The sequence below is a fragment of the Manis javanica genome, chromosome 1, assembly GCF_040802235.1.
Source record: "Manis javanica isolate MJ-LG chromosome 1, MJ_LKY, whole genome shotgun sequence".
Taxonomy (NCBI): domain Eukaryota; kingdom Metazoa; phylum Chordata; class Mammalia; order Pholidota; family Manidae; genus Manis; species Manis javanica.
In genome coordinates, this window is record NC_133156.1 from 52,563,796 (window position 1) to 52,586,539 (window position 22,744).

General features: G+C 45.0%; 1 protein-coding gene across 1 annotated transcript in view; it reads right to left on the bottom strand.

Annotated features, from left to right (window-relative positions):
* The window catches only part of SH3PXD2B (SH3 and PX domains 2B), a 97,957-nt gene that overhangs the window by 34,030 nt on the left and 41,183 nt on the right, over positions 1-22,744 (bottom strand). The window contains exons 3-5 of the mRNA XM_036995105.2: positions 20,941-21,016; positions 14,801-14,877; positions 6,543-6,634 (exon numbers count right to left, since the gene is read on the bottom strand). Of these exons, the coding sequence (XP_036851000.1) occupies positions 6,543-6,634; positions 14,801-14,877; positions 20,941-21,016 (245 nt within the window). The remainder of the gene's footprint in view (positions 1-6,542; positions 6,635-14,800; positions 14,878-20,940; positions 21,017-22,744) is intronic.

The window sequence follows — 22,744 nt, forward strand, 5'->3', positions numbered from 1 at the left end:
CAACCATCACCACTGTTTAATTCCAGGAAATTTTCATTACTCTAAAAAAGAAACCTGGTAGGTATTAGCAGTCACCCTCCATTCTCACTCCTCCCAGCTCGCAGCAAACACTAAGTTGCTTGCCGTCTCTAAGGTTTGGTCTATTCTGGACATTTTATATGAATGGCAGCATGCAACAGGTGGCTTTTTGTGACTGGTTTTTTTGATGCAAAATGTTGTCAAGGGTCATGCGTGTCATAGCAGTATGTCGTTCCTTTTTATGGCTGAATAATATCCCATTGGGCGGAAAAACCACACTTCGTCCTGTCCATCAGCTGAGGGGCATTTGGGTTGTCTCCACTCTGGCTACTATGAATAATGCTTCTATCAACATTTGTACACAAGTTTTGTGTGGACATATATTTTTATTTCTCTTGGTTATATGCATAGGGATGGAACTGCTGGGTCACGTGGGAACTCCAGGACTAGCTTTTTGAGGAACTGCCAGGCTGTACCACTTTACATTCCACCAGCAGTGAATACAGGTTCCAATTTCTCTGTATGCTCATGACACTTGTTGCTATCTGTCTTTTTAATTCCAGCCACTCTATTGGGTGTAAAACGGTATTGCCCTGTGGTTTTGGCTTGCATTTCCTGTGGCTAATGATGTTGAGCATCTTTTCATATGCTCTTTGGCCATTTGTGTTTCTTCTTGGAGAAATGTCCATTCAGTGTTTGATTTTAAATTTGAGTTTTCAACCACTGTATAATAATGCTTTCAGGAACCTGGGAGGAGTGTGAGGGAGCTAAGCCAACCCCTGGAGCCTGGGGCTGCTCCTGTATGTCTGGAGGAGTAGCAGGGCCTGGCCCCAGTGCTGGGCTGGTCAATGATGTCCTCTGGCCAGGCGCTACCTCGGTGGGGTTAAACTTCATTGCCCCTCTGCAAAGGAGGGTAGGGCAACAGGGGAACATTCTAGCTCACAGGTACTGGCACTCACTGCGTACAAGGTGCCAGTCAGAGTGCTGTTCCTGGCCTGACCCATGAAATCCTTTCAACAATGTTAGTCCATTTCACAGATGGAGACACTGAGGCCCAGAGAGGTGAGGCACCTGGAGCCCAGGAAGCCTGGCTGGGGCCCACTCTCCTGACCGCACCCTGGACTGTCCTGTGGGTGATGTTCCCTCATAGCTGCAGGCTCCAAGACACACCGATAACAGTCCCCCAAGGCTGCCTTTGGGTAAGGCCCCATCTCCCAGAGCTGCCCTCCAGGCCTGCAACCTGAGCCGCAGTCTGGGCTACTCGGAGTCCCAGGCTGCTACTCTCGCACACACCCCTGCCACTGTCCCACTGTCCCTGCCTGAGCAGGGCTCTCGGGTTCAAGCAGCAGCAGCATGTGAGGGCTCAAGCAGGCATATTACCTTCTCTCTGTATGCGACATGCTTGGGGTGGTCCCAAGCTGTCCTATGCATGGAGCAAAAACTTTCCTCTAACAGCACCAGTTGAAGCCCATATTCTCTCACTAAAAGCTGCTGGGGAAGACCCCCAATTTTCACCTCAAGCCTTAACTTGGGTATGAGCTTCAGGATCCTGACCAAGGCTCTGACCCCACTGAGCAGTCACCCCACTGCCATTCACCACTCTCTACAAACCACCAAGGCCTCAGTGCCTGCTGTTTGCCTAGAGCCACCCCTTGGGCCCTTGGCAAACTTCCCACCTTCTTTCCCCTTCAAAGCCTGGCTTAGAGGCAGGGAGGCATCACTAGGTAAGCACCAGCCATGCGCCAGACGATATCCTTTATGGGCAGGATGGTGCTTAATTCTCACAACCAAAATGTGAGCAAAGTTAGCCAGGCCCACTTCACTGATGAGGAAATATGCTCAGAGAAGTCAAACCCTTGTCCAACGTCACACAGCAGACAAGGGACAGAGAGACTGAAACCTCTCCCTCCTTCCAGAAAGCCACTTGGAACTAGATACACATGCTTTAACAGGATGCTGGTTAGCTTCCCTCAGCTGTTGCTTTGTGCCTTCTTTGGTAAAATCTAGGCTGTGTTTTGTATTTTTAATGGATGTTCTATGTGTGTGTGTGTGGAGGGGGGCATGCATACACACATACACACATGTATCCACATGTTTATCCAGCCTTTCCCATGAGCGTAGAGGTCTCCTGAGGAAAGGAGCTTTTTCTCTTGTATTCTTCCTGAAGGAAGGCAAATGCTCATTAAACACCATAGGTGTGGTCTTTTCTGTTTTTTTTAAATGAACAGAGCAATAAGATTTCTTCCAGCTGGTCAAAAGGCTCCAAATTTTAAAAATTGTAGATTCTCACAGCCATATATCAGAATGGATTCTAACTGACTAAATGAGCAAATTTTTAAAGGAAAGAATCCGTTAACCATAAATTAACTAAAAAAAAGTTAAGGCAAATATCTTGTGTCTGAATAGTGACTGCCCTTCTTAGCCAGAAAGCAATGGAAAAAGTCACAACTGAAAGTCACCAGATTTGACTTCACAAAAACATAAAACTAATGTACATAATAAAATCCAGAAACAAATAGAAATGCATAATAAAAGGGATGAATGTTTACCACAAACATGGCAAAGGATAATCTTAATATCTGAAATCAATAATAGAAACAATAAAACTGAAAGGACTAAGGGATTTTTCCCTTCCAACTGTGATTATTCTAGAGTCAAGAGCCTCTGGCTCTAACTTTAATGCTAAGTCAGCTTGACTGTTTTCTAGCTCACAGAATGCCCACCAGCCCTCAAGCTACCTGAGGACAGGAACTTGGCATGTTTTTCTTAGGCTTTCAGTGTGGGTGACGGTTGTGGAAATGTTTGGGGAATGAGCTGACTGTCTTTGCTGGTCTTTGCTGAGACACTCAGGAGAAACACTATCTGGAAAGCCTGCAAGGAAAGACTCTGGTCTTCCCATATGAGACAAGCATCTCCGTGCGGTACCCACCCCTTCCAGGGACTTACAACTGATCCAGTAGATCAGTTAACCTCTCCATTACCATCTCCTAAAAGATGGCAAAATCCAAGCATCCTGACCTGATGGCCAAGGAGCTGTGAAAACTGGCTGTGTACTTATCATCCACCAGGCATTGTGCTAAATGCTTTCCACATTATAGATCCAAACCTCACCCCACCCCTGCAGAGTAGGTATTACTATTGCACTTATGAGGTGAGGAAATGGACTCTCCTTAAAAGTATCAGAATAAAACTACCTCTGGGAACCTGAGGAAGAGGTCTATTCTTTGAATGATCAACTGTAATACTTGGGGTGCGGGCTCACCACAATTTCAGCCCCAAACTCAGAAAACTCACCGTTGACCATGTCCTAATTTTCCCATCCATCCATTATTTCATTTCAGCTTCCCACTAAGCCCAGAATACGGACAGAGCAGGTGACGTGATCTCATTCCACAGATAAAACAGCTGAAGCAGAAAGGGAGGCCCAGGTGGAATAGCTGGCTGCCTAGTCAGCAGCTGTAAGCCTCCTGTGGGCATGGACTGTGTCTGTCGTGTCCATCCCTAAGTCCATGCCTGGCACTCAGCAGGTCCTCAATGCCTGTGTGCCGAACGGATGACAATGCTGGCATTCCTGTCTGGTTGCAGCACTGGGTCTAGAACTCACAGTCCTGTGCTGCTTCTATAAGCTCAAGCCAGCCAGCCAGCGGAGAAGTCCTGCCGTGGCCGCTGGAGAGCACGACAATGCCACCACACAGTCTCCCTGACATCCTGGCTCCTTGAGGGACATCCGGCTCCAGATCCCTGAATGTCCCTCCTTCCTGCATGAAGATGCCCAGATTCTTCTCGAGCACTGTGGGCGGCCCCTGGCTTGGCTCTCCCAACTGTATTGATAAGCTGACCTGATGCTTGCTCAGAGGCTGGGGACGCCTTCAGCCACTCTCAACTCACAGGAGGCCAAAGACATCCTAGCATTAACACTGAGAAGGAGCACACAGGCCACAACTCTTAACCTCAGGTCCATGAATGGGATTTGGCACAACTGAGAACCTCCTGAAACTGAGGGCATCTTTCTTAGGAAAAGGAAGAAAGCTTTTATTGGATTCTCTGAGTGGTCCACGGTCCCCCCAAAGGTAAGCCCTCTGGGACCATCTAGACGTCACCTGTCATCCAAGGAACCAACAACAAGGTCAGTTCCCTCCCTCAGGGGCTGGGGTTCCTCCTCCCCTTTGCCCGCGGGCATGACATCAGGTTTGCAGGGCACTTGCCAAGTGCTTCTCTCTACATCTTCTCAATGGATCCCAAGCAATGCTGTTGGGGAGGCATCAGCAGGCCCATTCACAGAAGGAGACTGAGGCATGGGACAAGAAGCAACCTGCCCGACCTGCCCCAGCTTGAAAGTGGTCCAGCCATTTTCCCCGTTGGTGATCTACCGACGGGACATCTCAATCAACTCTTGGAATAAAAACAGCGATGGCTGGGTGCTCAGAGAGGAAAAGTACCACAAGCCACCATTTTTTGAGCACTTGGCAAGTTCTTGGAATTTTTACTTACAGCAGCCATTCAGTTCTCAGCGTGAAGTCTAAGGTGTACTACTATTCCCATTTCACAAGGGAGGAAATCAAGGCCCAGAGGCAAAATGAGGGAGGCTCAAGGCCACAGTCCACAAGTGGTGGAGGCATGATTTGACCCTAGCGTACCCAGGTCTAAACCCAATGCTCTTTCTCTTAAGCCTGGTTGTCCCTTGTGTGGGAGGTACACACACACACACACACAGGTTGCACAGAGCATAGGTTAAAACTCAGGCTGACCTGAGGAAAATTCACCTCCACTTTTTCCAAACTGTGTGGTTGGGGCAAGTCTTTTCATTATTCTGAGCCTCAGCTTCCTCATCTGTAAAATGAGAATGACAGTTTCTACCTGGCAGTTTTGTGAGAGAATGAAGTAGATACTGAACACTACAAGCTGCATTTTCTTTGATTCACTTTGCCTAGAAATTAGCATTGAAGCCAGAGGCTACAAACCAGAAATGGCACTTTAACCACCTGAAAGCCCAGGAGGACTGTAGACAAAAGTACCTCAAGAATATTTCACTATGTCTTGTTATGTCAACATAAGTTGGGGAATGTTTACCAGACGCAAATGCAAAGACACCAAGAACAGAAGCAGTAGCCAGGGTGGGCTGAAGGTCCAGTGTCATCAAATTTGTACTTACTTTGTATTTTTTTATTTTTTTAATCTATGAAACTGCCCTGTCTAGTGTTGGCAAGATATCCTGTTGTAATGTTCTGATTTAAAAGGTTTACTGTTGTTCCTTAATTCCAAAGCCACACTTCTGTGTGTTGACTCTGAGAAGCTGTATTTACTTATTCTGTGCTTTTCATGGGAAATGGTACTTAATGGAATATGTTTATTGCAAGAAATTAAGTTTATGCAACTGTGTGGTTGTTAAACCATTAGTCCTGAGTGATCAGGAATTGTGACCTCTGAACTTGATTCTGAATGTTGCTACATGTGTATATATGAACTTCACTTGCTAAAACTTTATTTTAAAAAATAAGTTTTGTAACTTAACACATTCATTTCCAAAGAGCAACATGAGTTTCCTAGCTCATCATGTACAAAATGCTTAGGACACTGTAACTGTTTTAACTAATGTAAGCCTGGATTATTGCTGCTATTTGGGCAATAGGTTAAGCTCAGAGCTCAGAGGAGTAGTTCACAATTTTCTGGTAACAGAGCCTGGCTGCACTTTTCAGCCCTTCCTGACAGGTGCTGGCTCCTGCTGCTGTGACCCCAGGATGGCCCCAGCACCATGGGCTGGTCTTCCTCTTCCCCCACTGTGATTTCTAAATTAGACAGAGCCCTTCTTTCTGCAGACAAAAATGGTGCTTTTCCCAGAAAAGGGCTTTTAAAAAATCCCTGTGTGTATGTCGGTGTTTCATGCTGGCAGGGCTGCTGGGGCCATCATCTCTTGGTGTATAAAGGCTGGCAGGCAGGTGGTGGTGAGATTCTGTGCGGTGCACACTGGGTGGCTGGGCCACTAGACACGGACTGCCAGGCATCTGGGAGCACTGCCTGTGACTGCAGGGAGCAGTGAGATGGAGGCAGGGGCTGTGGTGGCGACTCTGCTCAGCTTTGGAGCCCAGCTGAGCAGGATCACATCCTGGCCCTGTCAATCACAGTGCTGAGACCTTGAGTGGTCTCAGTCACTCACTCATTCCTACCTCTAGAGTCCACCTTTGTGGATGAGGCACTGAGATCAATCTACTGCATAGCTCCTGCCTGGGTGGCTCCAGCCCTCCGGAGTTCCAATACTCTCTTGATAAACTCTGTGGGTAAGTGCATGGGGTTAGGGGCTCCCAGGAGAGACACTCAGCCAGTTTCCTCCCCCTGTATGACTGGACTGCCCGCCTCAGTGACTGTGAAGGCTGCTGCGAGGCCTGGCAAAGGCTCAATCAATGGACTCCAGTTTAATTTTTACTTTGATTTACTCTCCTTTACTCCAGTTCCTCTTGGGGCTGGCTGGCCCGGCAGGAAGGAGGGCTGGGAAGGCATGCTCTGGTGAAGTCCACAAACCAACTTACTCTTTAGGGGGATTCAGGTCCTCAGGTCTTGTCTCAAAGAACTGCAGCACCTCATCACACTGAGAGATATAGGGGGGCAGCTGGATCAGGGCCTGTAGGAGAGACACAGGTGAGTCCAAAGGAAGGAAGGGTGTTAAGAATGCCATAAGCCAGGGGTTCTCAAATGTGGGCCTGCACCAGAATCACCTGGGGTGTTGTTAAAATACAGATTGCTGGGCCCCTGTCTTCTGATTCAGTAGGTTTGGGGTGGGGCCTGAGAATCTGCATGTCAAACAAGTTCCCTGGGGCTGCTGCTGCTGGTTTGGGGACCCCCACACGTGTGCATGTGAGCACACACACACACACACACACACACACACACAATGTGTTCATATAGATATCTATATATTACAGGCATATTTGGGCAAATAATATGTATATATTTAAACAAAATGCATGAACTTCATGTCACATCATTATTCATCTATGACATCATCTATACTGGGTATTGGGGGTCTACTGTATAGATGCATCATGCTTTATTCAAGTGGCTGCCTACCAGTGAATAGATAGGTTGTGTCCAACATGCCTGCCCATATGTCTTAACTCATGGATATCAAGTGGTAAAGTGAAGGGATGTTTTGTGATTTGCATAGAGGTGAGAAGTCCCCAGGTTAAGAAGGGCTGAAACATCTGGTACCTCTCACAGCTCAAGTCCACATTAATTTGCCACCCCAGCTCATCAGGTAAAGGGGCCTCTACTGTCTCTGCCAACAGGCTGAACTGGAGCAGGTGCAGGTCACAAAGTGGGACTAGGCATTTTATCCGCCAATAGATACGCATTCAACAATTGAATGGACCTTTCCTTTGTGCCCAGAGCTGCACTAGTTTCTGTGCCAAACAAGAGGAGTATAGTGTATATACTGATCATGAAAGGATGTGAAACTAAGACATGGCTCCATAATGACTAAATAGCTCCATTTAACAAATACGCCCCTCCCAGTGCAGGTCCTAAGGACACAGATCTGAGTGCCACGGGGTTGTTTCATGCACGTGCTTTATTAAAAGCCTCTGGGCAGGGAGAGTGCCTGTGCACAAGTGTGGACCATTTCCCCTCACCAGCGTGTCCCAACTGGGCTGGGCTCTGCTCTCTCCGTGGGCCTCAGTTCTCTGGTGCCTCTCATGTCCCTCCCTACCACTCTTGAGTATGAGCCTGGAGTGGAAAAGACATGCCTTCTATTTCATACAACAAGCCTGGAAAAGCTCACCTCCCTGTCACCCTCCGCAAAGTGATGCTCCCACCCTGTTACTGGGCTGTGGCGGACGGATGCAGGGCCTGATGGGCGTCTCCGTGTGCACCCTCCACCAGGCTTTGGGGGTGTTTTGACTGTACATGATTTATTTTTCTGATTTTTAAAGTTTTAATTCTGGTAAACCTTAACCATTTTTAACTGTCCAGTTGAGTGGCAGTGAGCACACTCACCCTGCTGTGCAACCATCGCTGCAGAACTCTTCATCTTCCAGAACTAAAACCCTGTACCCCTTAAACAACAACTCCCCATTCTCCCAGCACCTGGGCACCCCCATTCTACTTTTTGTCTGTATGAGTTTGACTACAACAGGCACCAAGAAGTCTTTGCCTTTTTGTGGCTGGCTGCTTTTACTCGGTAGAATGTCCTCAAGGTTCATCTGTGGTGTAGCATGTGCAGGAATTTCCTTCCTTTTCAAGGCTGAATAATATGCCACTGTATTTTATGTAGTACCTTTTGTTTATTCATTCACCAGATGGTCACTGGTCACTTGGGTTGCTGACCTTACATGGCCTTTGAGTCAGGCTCTGACTTTAAGCCACACCCCCCAGGCCAGGTGTGACCTGCCACAGACCTAAAGTGGAAGAACACATGAAGCGCGGTGGGCAGGTTTTAGCAGGGTGCCTTCCCCAGCCACTGTCCATTCTCTATCCCTTTGGGGTAAAAGATGCTGACCGAAGGGCTGGGTATTTGTGGCTCACTGATTTTTTATTAGCCTTGAAGTTGCTTCTGCTCTGCAGCTAATCCCCAGCATCTGACCTTTTCCAGGATGGAGGCAGAGGGCCCAGGAGGGGGAGAGCAGGCACTTCCCTCCCCCACTGCTGGTTTCTGACCCCTGTCCCTTCCTGGTTTGGAGCAGCGGGTATTCATTCTGCCCAGGACAAGTTGCTGTTTTGGGGCCCTCTGTGGGTTTCTCTTTCCTCTGAAATCCTGCAGCTCTTGCAGTTGGAACCACATAATGAAGGAGCTGATTATATGCTAGACCGAGGTGTGTCCTGGCTGCTTCACGGGCAGAAATCTTGTGGCTCCCCCAGATTGCAACAACATTCACTTATGCTGGCTCAGCACTTGATGGCTCTTGAAATGTGTTTGTCTGTGTCACTTCATGTAATCCTGGGAGGGAAGGCCTATTTCAGAGATGGGGAAATTGAGGCTTTGGTGAAGGGACTGGGACTTGAGAGCCCAGAATTGGCCAACTCCAGCTTCCCTAATCCAAATCCACAGAGGGCATGGGTATGTGACTGTTCCTCCTCCACTTCTCCTACATGCCCAGACAGTGCTGGGGAGCCCCTGAAACCTGGCTGAAAGTATTCACTGGATAAATGTCAAGAGTAAGAGGACTGGACGTGGCTGCACAGCCATTTGGGGACAGCTAGGTGGACCCTGAGATGGCCATGGTCTCTGCCTAGAGGGGGCCTCCCGGGGTGCTCCCTGCTGAAATGACAGGGGACCCTGAATAGAACAGTGAGGGAAGGGACAATGAGCCCCACAGGAACCTCCTGACATTGCCAAGTTCTGTTTCGGTTTTGAGCAATTCCTAGGAAGTAAAAGCCAAACCGAACCTCCAAACCATAAAATAAAGCCAAGTCACTAATAAAAGGCGGCACTGAACGCTTTGATGTTTGCCCCTTTCATTCTGGAAGGACAGGCTAACAGTAAAAACATAACATGGTGCAGAGAAATAATTCTACTTCTGAAATAATCCAGAATTGTCTTGTGTTTGGTCAATAATGACAAAGTACCACAGTTCCAGGAAAACTTAGTTCTCAGATGTAATCCAGGCTCTGTGAACAGATGTGGCTGGTCAATGCAGGGGCAGGGGGAGAGGAGAGCAGAACCAGACCCGCACGCTGAAGGTAACAATAAAAACTCAGACCCAGCTCCTGACTCTGGCTCTGGACATCTCCCATCACCTCTCTGAGCCTCAGTTTGCTCATCTTGTAAAACGGAAACACCTAACACCCATCTTGGAGGGTTGTGTTTCAGAGTCAGGAGGAAGTGGCTGAAAGGTTTCCATCATATACTAGCTGCTTGATAAGCCTGTTAGCCTTCTGGTTCCCTGTACTGTACCAGGTACAACAGTGTGGTGGTTTCTAGAGGTGACTTCAGAGTCAGCAAGATGATGATGTTAAGTAATGATTAGATACCTCTTACAAATGGAATCAAACAGTATTTTACCTTTCTGTGACCGGCTTATTTCACTTAGCACAGTGTCCATAAGGTGCATTTATGCTGTCACATATTGCAGAATTTCCTTCTTTTTAAAGGCTGAATAGTGTTCCGTTGCATCTATCTGCCACATTTAGGTTGCTCATCTTGGCTATTGTAAATAGTGCTGGAGGGAACATGGGAGTGCTAATATCTTTTCCAGATCCTGATTTCAATTCTTTTGGATAAATACCCAGAAGTGGAATTGATGGATAATATGGTATTTCTATTTTTAATTTTCTGAGGAACCTCCATACTGTTTTTTACAGCAGCTGCATTTTGCATTCCTAACAACAAAGTGTGCAAGGGCTCCACGTTCTCCATATCCTCACCAACACTTGTCTTGTTTTTTGTTTTGTTTTTGATAATGGCCATCCTGACAGGTATGAGGTGATATCACATTATGGTTTTGATTTTCAGTTCCCTAATGATTAGTGACATTGAACAATTTTTCATATACCTGTTGGCCATTGTATATCTTTTTTCCAGAAATGTCTATTTAAGTCCTTAGCCCATTTTCATATTGGGTTATTAGCTTTTTTGCTATTGAGACGTCTGAGTTCCTTACATATTTTCGAGATTAAGCCCTTATCACATATATGATTTGCAAATATTTCCTCCCTTTTTGTAGGTTTTTTACTCTGCTTTTTATTTACTTTTTTATTTTTATTTATTTTTGTAGGTATTTTACTCTCCTTTTTACTCTGCTGATTATTTCCTTTGCTGTGCAGAAGCTGTTTAGTTTGATGTAGTCCCACTTGTTTATTTTTGTTTTTGTTGCCTGTGCTTTTTGTGTCGTATCCATGAAATCATTGCCAAAAGCCATGAAATAAATCCACACATATGGTCAACTCATCTTCCACAAAGGAAAAACTAGATATCCACATGCAAAAGTATGAAATTGGGTCCTAATTTTTAAACCCCACACAAAAAGCAACTCAAAATGGATTAAAGACTTAAATATAAGACCTGAAACAATACAATTCCTGGAAGCAAATACTGCTTTAACTTACTTCCTGACAGCAAGACTAAACTCTGCAGAGCCTCGGGTAGGCAGGCAATAGCAGCTGCACAGATCTAAAAAACATTTTTTGTTGCTGTTGTTTTGTTGTTTTGACTTTTACTTTTATGGCATGTAATATCAGTTTTATATTACAGTTGTGTTATAAAATTTCCTCTAGAATATGTATTTTAAAAAGTTAAAAAAGTAAGTTAAGTTAAAGAAAAACACTAATAATAATACAGACAGTACTATGGTAAAATAATACAGGCAGTATATGGTAAAAATCTTGAAGGAGGTCTCACATTACTGGAGCTTGGTAAACACTGCTGTTATATTGCCTCTAGTTTACTGTAAAATACTGTGACACAGGCACACACACTCACAGGGGTGTGTGTGTGTGTATGTATGTTAGATTTAAACTACATCCTAATGATGATTAGTTAATATCTGAAGTACTGTCATTGGGAATGAACATTTCAGCATGCAAAAACACTCTCATCATAGGTCCTTAATTCAGGAAAGGCTACTTCAGGGCCTCGGGTATCTTCACCTCTGACCAACACCATAGCCCTTCCTCACTAGCTTAACTTTGTTGGAAGTGATTTTCTTTACTGGTGAAATGAGGGCTGTTCTAGAAATATGAACAGAACTTGGTGAACCCAGTATTGTACATCCTTCAGAATGGGACCTTGGCTCCAGGATTCTGAATCCTCTGTGCTCCATCTCTTCTTGAGAATTTTCCTATTGGACTGTGGTTAGGATTAGCTGGTCCTGCCACTAGGTTATCACTGCATCTGTCTCAAGGAAACTCTCATGCAAAGGGGTGCCAGACAGCCAACTGGTATTTCAGGGAGCTTTCAGAACAACTTGAGAACTGTTAGAGAGCTGCTTGATAACACATGCTTGTATGTGCAGCTCGATTTGGCTGAGTTTAGTTTTCTTGTGTCTTTCTGTGAAGAAAAGTTCTTAAATTTAATGTAGTCAAATAAACCAACCTTTTTATAGCTAGTACTTGTGCCTTTTTAGAAATCCCTCTATACATATCTATGAAGGTATTTTCCTATTTCTATCATATAAATCTGTTTATTGCTTCTTACATTTAGGTGTTTAATTTCCTTGGAAATGGTTACATGTGTGCTGTGAGGCAGGGATTAGTCATCTTTTTTGTTTTCTCCCATAAGGATACCCATTTTCGGAGGAATCCAACCTTTCCTCAATGATCTGCAAGGCTGCTACTGTCAGTGTCAAAGTGTCCAAACACACCCAGGTCTGTTTCTGGTTCTGTTTTGTTCCAGTGGTTTGTCTATCCTCATGCCAACACCTTACTATGTTAATTTCTATAGTTACAATAGGTCTGGTAGAGCAGAAGGTTTCCTTCTAGCTGGTAGCTAGGTTTGGGGATATCTACAGCCCTCATCTATCTTAGCTTATAAGAGACTACCAATTTCTATTAAAATACGGCTAATAGTGGTAAGTCAAATTGGCTTAAGTAAACTCACAGCAATGTCAGTAACAGATACCCAAATGTTATGAAAGGTCAATGCAGTCTGTAAAAGACTTTGTAGACCTTGTGATAAAAGGGATAGTTTCCTCTATTTCCAGGAGGGCAATTCCCTTTAAGCCAAGCCCAGGGAATTTGGCCAACCAAAATCCAAAAATATCTGCTCTGCTTCTTATGATGCATTAGTAGCAGGGGGCAGTAACTTCCATGTGTTAGTTGTATTTTAATAGAATTGGTCTTGTCTGTCTTGTTGATTATAGCCATTCAAATGACTGTGCTGGTATCTCATTTTGGTTTTACTTGCATTGCCCCAATAATTAATGATGCTGAATACCTTTATATGTGTTTATTAACCATCATATGTCTTGCTGGGGGAAATTTCTATTCCAATCTTTTATCTATTTTTAAACTGGGTTGTCTTTTTATTATTGAGTTGTAAGAGTTCTTTTAGTCTCAAAACAAGTCCCTTATCAGATATATAATTTACAAATATTTTTTCCTAATCTGTGGCCTATCTTCTCATTTTCTTCAAGGTATCTTTTGAAGTAACAGAAGTTTATAAGCTTAATCAAGTCCAACTTATCATTATTTCTCTTTTGGTGTCATACTTAAGAACTCTTCCTAAACCAAGGTCATGAAGATTCCCTCCTATATTTTCTTCTAGAAGTTTTACAGTTTAGCTTTTATGCTTAGGTCTAAGATCCATTTTGAGTTGATTTCTTTGTGTATGGTGGGAGGTAAGGGTCCAACTGAATGAATGAATGAATGATTTTGGCATGTGGATGTTCTCTTATTCCACAGTGTTTGTTAAAGAGATTACACTTTTCCTACTGAATTTCTTGGTACCTTTGTTGAAAATCAACTGACTATAAATTTCACACAAATTTATTTCTAGGTTCTCAATTCTGTTCCACTGACCTATATGTCTATCCTTATGCTAGCCCCACAATGTCTTGATTACTGTAGTTTTGCAGGAAGTTTTGAAAATGGGTAGTTCAAGCCCTCCAAATTTGTTCTTCTTCTAAATTATTTTGGCTATTTTGGGTCCCTCACATTTCCCGGTATATGATAGGATCAGCTTGCCAATTTCTACAAAAAAGCCCTCAGGGATTTTGACAGAAATTGTACTGAATCTGTAGATCAACTGAGGGAGAACTGCCATCTTAAGACTACTGAGCTTTCTAATCCATAAGTATGGAATTGTCCCTTCATCAGTTTAGAGCTTCTTTAATTTCTCACAGCAGTATTTTGTGGTTTCAGTGTACAAACTTGTACTTCTTTTACTGAATTTACTCCTAAGTATTTTATTCTTTTTGATGCTATTGTGAGTGGAATCACATTCTTAATTTCATTTTTGGGTTGTTCATGATTAGTGTATAGAAATACAACTGATTTTTGTGTATTGATCTTGCATCCTGTGATCTTCTCAGCTTGTTTCTTAACTTTAATAGTTTTTGCGGATCCCTCGTGATTTTGTACGACAGAATCATGTCACCTGTGAATCAAGGCAGTTTCATTTCTTCCCATCCAAACTGTATACCTTTTATTTCTTTTTCTTGCTTGCTCACATCAGCTAGACCCTCCAGTAAAATGTAGATCAGAAGTGGCAAGAGCAAATATACTTGCTTTTTCCTGATCTTAGGGGGAGAGAGCATTTGCTGATCCATTTTTAAGGCATTTCTTGTTAGTCCCACCGTTTTCCAATCAGAACTGCTAATGATTTTAAGTCAGAGTAAGAAACACTGAAGATTATAGAAGCTAAACAAAAGAAAAATATGCTACTTTCCCGAAAGCCTCAAATCAAACGGAATATAACCAAAGGCAGGTTCCTTGTGGTTTAGAATATTCAAGGGATTGGAAGCCAGCTGAACTGTCCAACAACTGAATAAAAACTTTTGGAACATTCAGACACAATGGAATACTGTGCAGTTATTAAGAGTAGGCTCACAAAGATTTTTTGATAGCATGGGAATTTTAAGGTATTAACAGAAAAGAGAAGGAACAACAGAAATAATGAGCATAAATGGTCTTAGCACCATAGAGAAATGTATGCAGAGAAAAAAGAAAGGAAACACGTAAAAATGTTAGTAATTGTTGCCTCTAAGTTGAGGGATCAATTTCTTCTAATTTCTTACATTTCTTTCAGCTGTACCAATTTTTCACAGTCAGCATGTAGCCAGAAAGGGACCTGAAGGGAGAAAAGCACTCATGGGGAAGATACAAGACACAGGGAAGTATTCATATTTTTCAAACTTACCTTACAGTATTCATCAATGGGTATCAGGCGCTTGACGGCCACGTCTCGGATATGGCTTCGTCTGAAGAGAATTTTGCCTGCAGAAGATGAGAGCACACTGTTGTGAGAGAGCAGGCACAAGCTCTCAGCATCCTGGCAGGCTGTGGATGTGGCTTCCTCCGGTAGGTCTGAGTGGTACCCAAATTCCTAGCTGCCATCAGTATGTCCTGCTGAACGTCCTCTGGGGTTGCATGACCCCAGGTTGGGGCTTTGAAAACTTAGTTCATAGCTCTCTCATGCAAGGGCGTGAGGGAATGGGACCCCGTGGACAAGTTTTGGTGAGATAAGGGAGGCTGGAACCAATCTATGGAAGGAATGGGCTCCTATCTGATGAAGAAGAGAGGTGAGATCTGATGATCTGAGGGCCCCTGTCCTGCACCAGGATTCCCAGACTGGGTGAGCAGAATAGCAGATAGTCCCATATGCCTTAACACTTCAGTTTCTGCTCCTCTTCCTCGTATGCCTCATCTAGTCTTCTATTCCCCAGATACTCCATTATTCTGTGCATCTCCCACCATGTAGAATACCTTTCCCATCCATCCTCATCCACCATCTCTGTTGGGAAATTCTTACCCACTTAAAATGGGTTAGGAGTTTTCTTGTTTCTTTCTGAGTATACACATCACATTGTCAGTTTACATGTCTTCTTCCATCCTACTAGTCATGGGACTCTGAGTAAATAGGGATTGACGGGGCCTTAGGCAATTTTGTGCACTTACCACGTGGAACCTAAGTTTCATGAATTAACGAAGATGGATTCCACCTCACAAGATAACAAATCCCTCCAATTCTTTCCCCAGTCAGTTGTTTGTAACAGAAGGGTTCCAAGCCTTCCTACTTCAACAAATACTAAGAGTCCATCTACTATGTGCTCGGTGACATCCTGGCACTCGAATGTGGTACAGAGCCTCCAGGTACAACATATGGGCAGAGGACGCAAGTCAACAGACAAAGACAAGTATATAAACGATGCCACCAAGGGTCTCTGGATATCCAAGACACTGAAATGTTATGGGTGAGGTCTGTTCAAAGCACATCAGTGGGTTCCCGAGTCTACTAGGAGTTCCTCCTGTGGGGAGATGGTGGCAAAGTGCATGCACTGAAGGGGAGGACAGCGCGGCCTTCCCATTCTGGACCTGTCACACAGGCAGAGGGAGGCAACATAAGAAATGAGACATCAAGGAGGGATGAGGTGGGGGATGGAGACAAGCCCCTTTGCTAAGCTTACACAGAGCCGCCAGGAGGTGTCTAGGGGAAGGTCAAAGAGGAAGACACAGGGGACCACGGCTCTCCAGGCAGCACAACAGAGACCTACAGTTTCTTTGCCTCTGGTCTGAAGAGGCAGGTCAAAGAGAGCAATCTCAGTCACAGGGCTGGCAGGGTGAGGAGAGAATAACCACGGCTCTAAGATGGCTTTCATGAGACTGCTGTCTCCACAGATCAGGCAGCTCATTAGTGGGTTCTTCCAGATGCTGTCATCAACTGTGCTTAGAGGCAGGGAACGTGTACTTGCCGGGTCTGCATCTACTGGGAGATTCATTTGCCTAAAAAAGCTAATGTCTTTAGTTCTTCCACGGGGAAGTGTGCAGTCACACTGGAAGTTTTTTTCCTACTGGAGAAAATCCAGTGTGCCAGCTGCAACAGCCAAGTGCCAGCACACCAAAGCATGTTCTTTGGCGTCAGACAGACCCAGCCCCGTGCCCTGTAAGTACATGATACGCCCCATGCCTCAGTTTCCACACCTGTAAAATGGGAGAGTGACCTGTGCTTCATAAACTTTTTCTTCCTGGCACATAGTAGGTTCTCGGTAAAGGCAGAAACAGGGTCCTGGGACATTCCTTTGGAATTTCTTGGTATTTCATATCTTGGAGTCATACTTAAATGACCAATCTGGATTTTCAAGTTGCACTGGGCTCTAAGTCTAAGTTTTTCTTCAAGGAAGGTAAGGAGAGCAGTGAGTTCTAACTCTTTACTGGATGAAAAGCAAAGCCAGCTCTGGAAAAACTTCCCAGGACAGGGAGAACTTGAGCCGACCCTCTCCCAAGCCCCTGAAAGCTTTTGTGATTATGTAATCCTTTTCCACCCACAAATATATGAAAGTGCTGTTCCCAGGGCCTCAGCCCCATTTGCTTGTTCAGGGCACCCACTTGTAGCTTGGAGAGGCCCTGTTGGGCCCCGGGCATCCTAGAGCACCCCTTCCCAGCCCACCTCTTAGCTTTTCCTTGAGACCAAGGCCAAGGGCAGGGGCTCACAGGAGAAATGTCTCCTAGAGGTCAGTTTTCTGCCAACTGCCGCGTCAGCAGAACAAAGCAAGTCTCATGTTAGCACAAAAGCAGGGGGAGGGGAGAGCAGCCCTGTGCAATTTTCCATCCCAGCAAGAGCTGAGGAAGCCAACTTGGCAGAGGACGTGGCTCAGAAAATAAGAATTACAGTTTGGCCTTTCACCACTGTGGAAAACAAAGCCTGCTCATTCCCACCAAAGGCTCTTCTCCTGAGCACCCTTTCCTCTCTGGGAAGGCTGGCTGCTGGGAAGGGCTGGATGTAGGCTTGCTTGCCCTCTTCCCCCAGCAACTCAGCAGAAACGCTTCACATCAGGCACAGACAAGGGTCTGCTGCCCGTTGGCATTTCACCTAGAGGCACTGGCCAAGGAGGTGTTAGCCGCAGGGGTCTACCCCACAGCCCAAGGCCTGAGCAGTAACTCCAGCTCTATTGCAGGTAGATGATTAATTAGCCCAGCAGAAATAGGTTTTAAGAAACTGAGCCGAGGGTCGAAGAAAGAATGTGTGCTCTTAATTACAGAGTATGAAACAGTTATCATCTGACCTGTTGTTTTTTTTTTAAAGCTGGTTGCCATTTCATTAGTACCTAGGAAGGGCCAAGTCCCATGCCTAGTGCATCATGGAGATTACTAATAAGAGGTAGGGGCTGCTGTTCATTTTACAGATGAGGAGACCGAGGCTGTGAGAGGTAAGTACATTTCCAAAGGCAACACATTGTTAGGAGACCATCCTGGGACCGGCCGAGGGCCTCGCTGACTACGCAGCCGGTGGCCTCCCTGGTAGATACCTTGGCTGCCATGGGGCCTCCTGGCGCCCTTGCCGGCAGGACCCCTGACATGTGCCCAGAGAGTCTGGTTCCACAGAGGCTGCATGGGGGGAGGAGTGATGCTTTTGTTGTGTCACATCCCCAAGAGACATGGGAGGCCCTGAGTTCTCCATCCTCTCTCAGCCCTGAAAGCCTGGCCCTGGGTGAATTCTTGCCAACAGTGGTGGCGCCGGGACACACAAGCACTGTGCCTGTTGTAAATATTCTGAGATGGGTCATAGTCTCTTTAGTAAGAGGCTTGTGCACTCTCCACTCTTCCTCTGATTTACAGAAGAGGAAATTGTGCCAAATTGGGACCCAGATGGTTTTGGTAGGGACTCTTCTCCCATTACAAGAAACAGGGTAAAGGGCAGGAGTCACTGGCTATGTGGGATTTCTCTTCACAGGCACTCATTCCTTATTTTTCCTGAAGGCTCAGCACTCTCCTAGGGGCTCTAAACTGCAGTGGGCCCACCCAGGAGGGCAGTAATTTGATTATCACAGCTGGGGGTGGAATGGGGATGGGAAAGCTACCAGCTTTCTCTGGATTTGGGCCTGGGATGCTACACATCTTGCAGGGTGGGAGACACACCCACCCAGGGAAAGACAGCCCTACCAGAAATGTTAGCAGGGTCCCTCCCTATAGGGCAACACCAACTGCCCACGCCAGGAGGGCAGGCGCCCAGCGCTGGCACACAGGGCTCACATAGAGACCACACCTGTCAAGCGAATGCGGGAATAAGATCGTCGTTCCAGGGAAGTCATGTTGTAAAACCCCTTCCCACTTTGCTACTTAATTTGCTTTTTTTTAATTCTAAATGACATGAAAATTTTCTGATTCCAGAAGCAATAAATGCTTATAGTAGGAACTTTGGGGAAACTAAAGAAGAAAACAAAAAGATTGTCTGTTCCACCTCTCAGAGGGAAGTACTTTGAACCCTGTGATGCATTTTCTTCTGGACCTTTCTTATCTAACAATATATCAGAAATTTTTATCAGAAATTTGAGTGACTCATTAGTCGAACTAAAACCATCACCAAACAAAGAAAGGAGATTCCTTGTTATCAAGGATTATGAGGAATTATATTATTAAGGAATATGTATTTCATCTCACCATGTGTTATTTTTTTTAATTGATGGAAATGAGCAAAAATAGGCTCACTGTTAGGCTGACCTTATCTACCTAATTTTTTAGTTGTGCCTTTTTGTCCTGGAATTTTTCAATTATTTAAAATGTTGGATTAACCATATGAGGTGCAAATCTCCATTACCAGCTTGCATTACGAATCTTTAAGTCAATAAATTGTTTCCTGTCATCCCTTGCAGTTCTATCTACTATGAAAACTCTTATGGACCTTTTCTATCCTCCTTGGAGTTGGGGAGGGGAGACCGGGGCTTGCGGGACTAGGGAGTCTCCTTCACCTCTGGGCTTGCCCCTCTTCTGAAGAATGAAAAAGATCCAAATAGCCCTTCCAGCTCTAAATATTTGTGATTTAGGGTGATTGTCACTTTGTTGATTATCTGTATATAAAAGTAATAGCAAGTGCTTGACTGCTGCTAGTTTTATGCCAGGCACTTACCAAATCCCTGTAACAACTCTGTCATTTAAGTACTATTATCCTCTCCACTTTGCAAATGAAGATATGAGACTTGGTGTGCTTAAGTAATTTACTCAAGATAACAGAGTGGATGAATGGCGGCACTAGGATTTGAACTTGGGCCACCTGACTTCAGAAATGAATTCTGGAGCAGCCATACTTGGGTCTGAATCCCAGCTATGCCATATGTGTAAGTGATTATTATTTATGAGCCTCAACTTTTTCATCTTTGAAATGGGCCTAGTACTCTCTACCCTGCAGGGCTGTTTTGAGGACTAAATGTGGAAATGAATGTAAAGCACTTAGCCCAGCGACTGGCTCACAAGAGACATCCAGTAAATGACAGCTATTATTACTTGAAGCCACAATACTGGTTTGGGTAACCAGATTTTTTTTTGCTGAAACCTTGATGCTATTCCTTTGGTAAGGAATTCTTTTGGGGGAAAGGGCCACTGAAAGTCTTGAGAGTAGGAACCGGTCGTTACTGTATTAACTCATGCACAGTGCCTGGCGTGGTGCCCAGCACTCAGAAGGTGCTTGGTAGCTGCAGTAGGTAGGAAAGCACAATTTATAAAATGGACCCCAGAGATGTCCCACCCTAATCCCCAGAGCCTGTGATGATGATGAGATCTCAGGCCTGGGATCATGCTACATTATACACCATAGTTCACTTTAAGAGAAGGAGATTATCCTGACTGACCAGGTGGGTACACATAATCACATGAGCCTTTAAAAGCAGACAGCTTTCTCCAACTGGTGGTGGAAGGGGAAGTAAGAGAGATTCAAAGCACAAGGAAGATTCAATGCCTCAATGCAGGCTTGAAGACAGATAAGGGATGCAGGCAGGCTCTGCAAGCTCAGGGGGTCCCCAGCTGACAGCCAGAGAGGAAAGGGCATCTCGGTTTGGTAGCCAATGACCTGAATGAAGCTGGAAGTAGATTCTTTCCCAGATCCTCCAGATAAGGGCGCCGCCTAGCCAAGAGTTTGACTTTGGCCGCATGAGACCCTAAACAGAGAACCCAGCTGAGCCCACTTGGACTTCTAACCAACAGAACTGTGAGATAATAAATGGGTGTTGAATTAAGCTGCTAAATGGGTGTAATTTGTTACATGGCAATAGAAATTAACACAGTAGCCATAATAATAGATGCCACTCAGTATAAAAACTTTATGAGCTCTAATTATTTCCATTTTAGAGATAGGAGAAACTCTGGATTTCCAAGGTGAAGTGTCTTGCCTAAGGTCATACAGCTATTAAATGGTGTAGCATCTAACCCCAAAGCCCTTCTTGGGCACTAATTCCACAGATGACTGAAACTCTGATCACTGGGACAGTGCCCCAGGAGGATGAGCTGAGAGATCCCAGAGCTGTACTGGGTCCCCCAGAGGCCCCCTCTGAGATCACGTGTCCCACCTACCTGGCAGAAAGGGAATGATCCGCTGTTTGGGGTCCTTCTGTCCTCCTTCCATGGGAAATTTGTCCAACATCTGCATCTAAATGGGAAGAATAGTAAAAATGAAAGCCTTTAATATGATAAATGCATCTCTGACATTTTGAAGGTATCACGTGAAATATATTATCTGATATATAAAAGCTGACTTTGTTCAGCTTTTCAGAAACCAAACTCATGGGAAAGGCAATGTCAGTTGGACCTAGGCTCTCCATGAAAACAATTCTCTATGTTCACAGCTGCCAGATTAATGAAGGCTCAGAGCTGGGAGAGACCATTTTCAGTTTTCCCAGATCTCTAGCCCCAGGACCTGAAATGTGAACAATATCCCCAGAGCCACCAGAATTCCATGGACAGCAGGTCATCTTGTTTCCTAAGAATTGCCACATTGTATAAGAACAAACAGCTGAAACTCAATGAATCTGGGGAGGTCTCTGTTTATGAGATCATCACACTCCCCTGCAAGCCACCAAGAATTCCCTAGGTTGGTTCAACAGACAGCTCTGTGCCTGGCTCTGTACAAGGTGCATGGGGAACAGCAATGAAAAGACTCATAGTCTAAGGAGGGCCTGGATAAGTAAACTGATTGTTACAGGGTGGTGCAGGAAGCATCTTGAGAGGCAGGTGTAGGCTGCTGTGGAGGTACAGGAAGAACAGAGGCAAAGTACCAAAACCGAAAACCTTTAATAGAGTGATAAACGCCTCTCTGCCATTTTAAAGAAGTAATGTGAAATATCTGATTTGATATACAAATCACATGAATCTGCTACTTGTGGTCTTGGGGAAGTGACATACCTTAGGCCTCATACTGAAGTTGACTGTAGTGATACCAATTTGCAGTATTTATGAATTAAAGCTGAGCTGTGGCAGTCATTAATGCCATCATCAGACTTCTGCTTCTCCTCCTGAGCACATGGTAGATCTGTACTTCCCCATCCCCTGAAGTGGGATGTGGTCAGTTCAATGTGAGCAGAAGAGACATGTGTCACTTCAAGGCAGAAGAGTTATGAATGATGTGATTCACCATTCTCCATTTCCATCTGCTATGTGACTGGCCATGCTCCAGAGAGTGACTTCTCTGCCAGCAAGTGTCCTGGAGTGAGGGCCCAGAGGCCCCTGCAACCTCTGATGGGCATGTGAGAAATAAACCCTTGCTGCCCAATGACACTGTCGTAACAGCACATCTTTACCCATGCTGATTAGCACATGGGCCCAGGATTCAAGCACAGGGAAAGGGACTCATGAGCCTCCTAAAACACTGGCTGAATATGAAAAGCCTGCCCATTATTTTACCTTAAGGCAAAAGTTACCCTGGCACTCAAGACCTGTCCCTCTGAGAGAATGAAAGAATCTTTGGCTGGCCTGGGAGAAATAAGCACAGCTATTGTATATGGGGAGAGAGGAGACCTGAAGTGTTAGGAGAAACACTATATATATATATATATATATACAGATACATACACCAAGCATGGACTAGAATTTTCAGACATGTTCTTTCAGAGGATCTCAGAATATTCCTTCAGGGTGGACATGATCATCAGGAAATAAGCCCAGAGAAATCTGCCATGGCCTGCAGTCAGTCAGCAAGTGTGGGACCAGAGACTGAAGCTCTGGCTGATGTGCTGGCTTCTCTGCCAGTACATCATCCCACCTCCAAGATGCTACAAAGATAATTAAAATGCATTGCTGCTCAGCACTTGGGTAGCAGGGTCATTTATCTGGGCTGAAGCTCCCCTGCTTCCTCAGTGCTGTTTATGTGATGCCCCCAGGG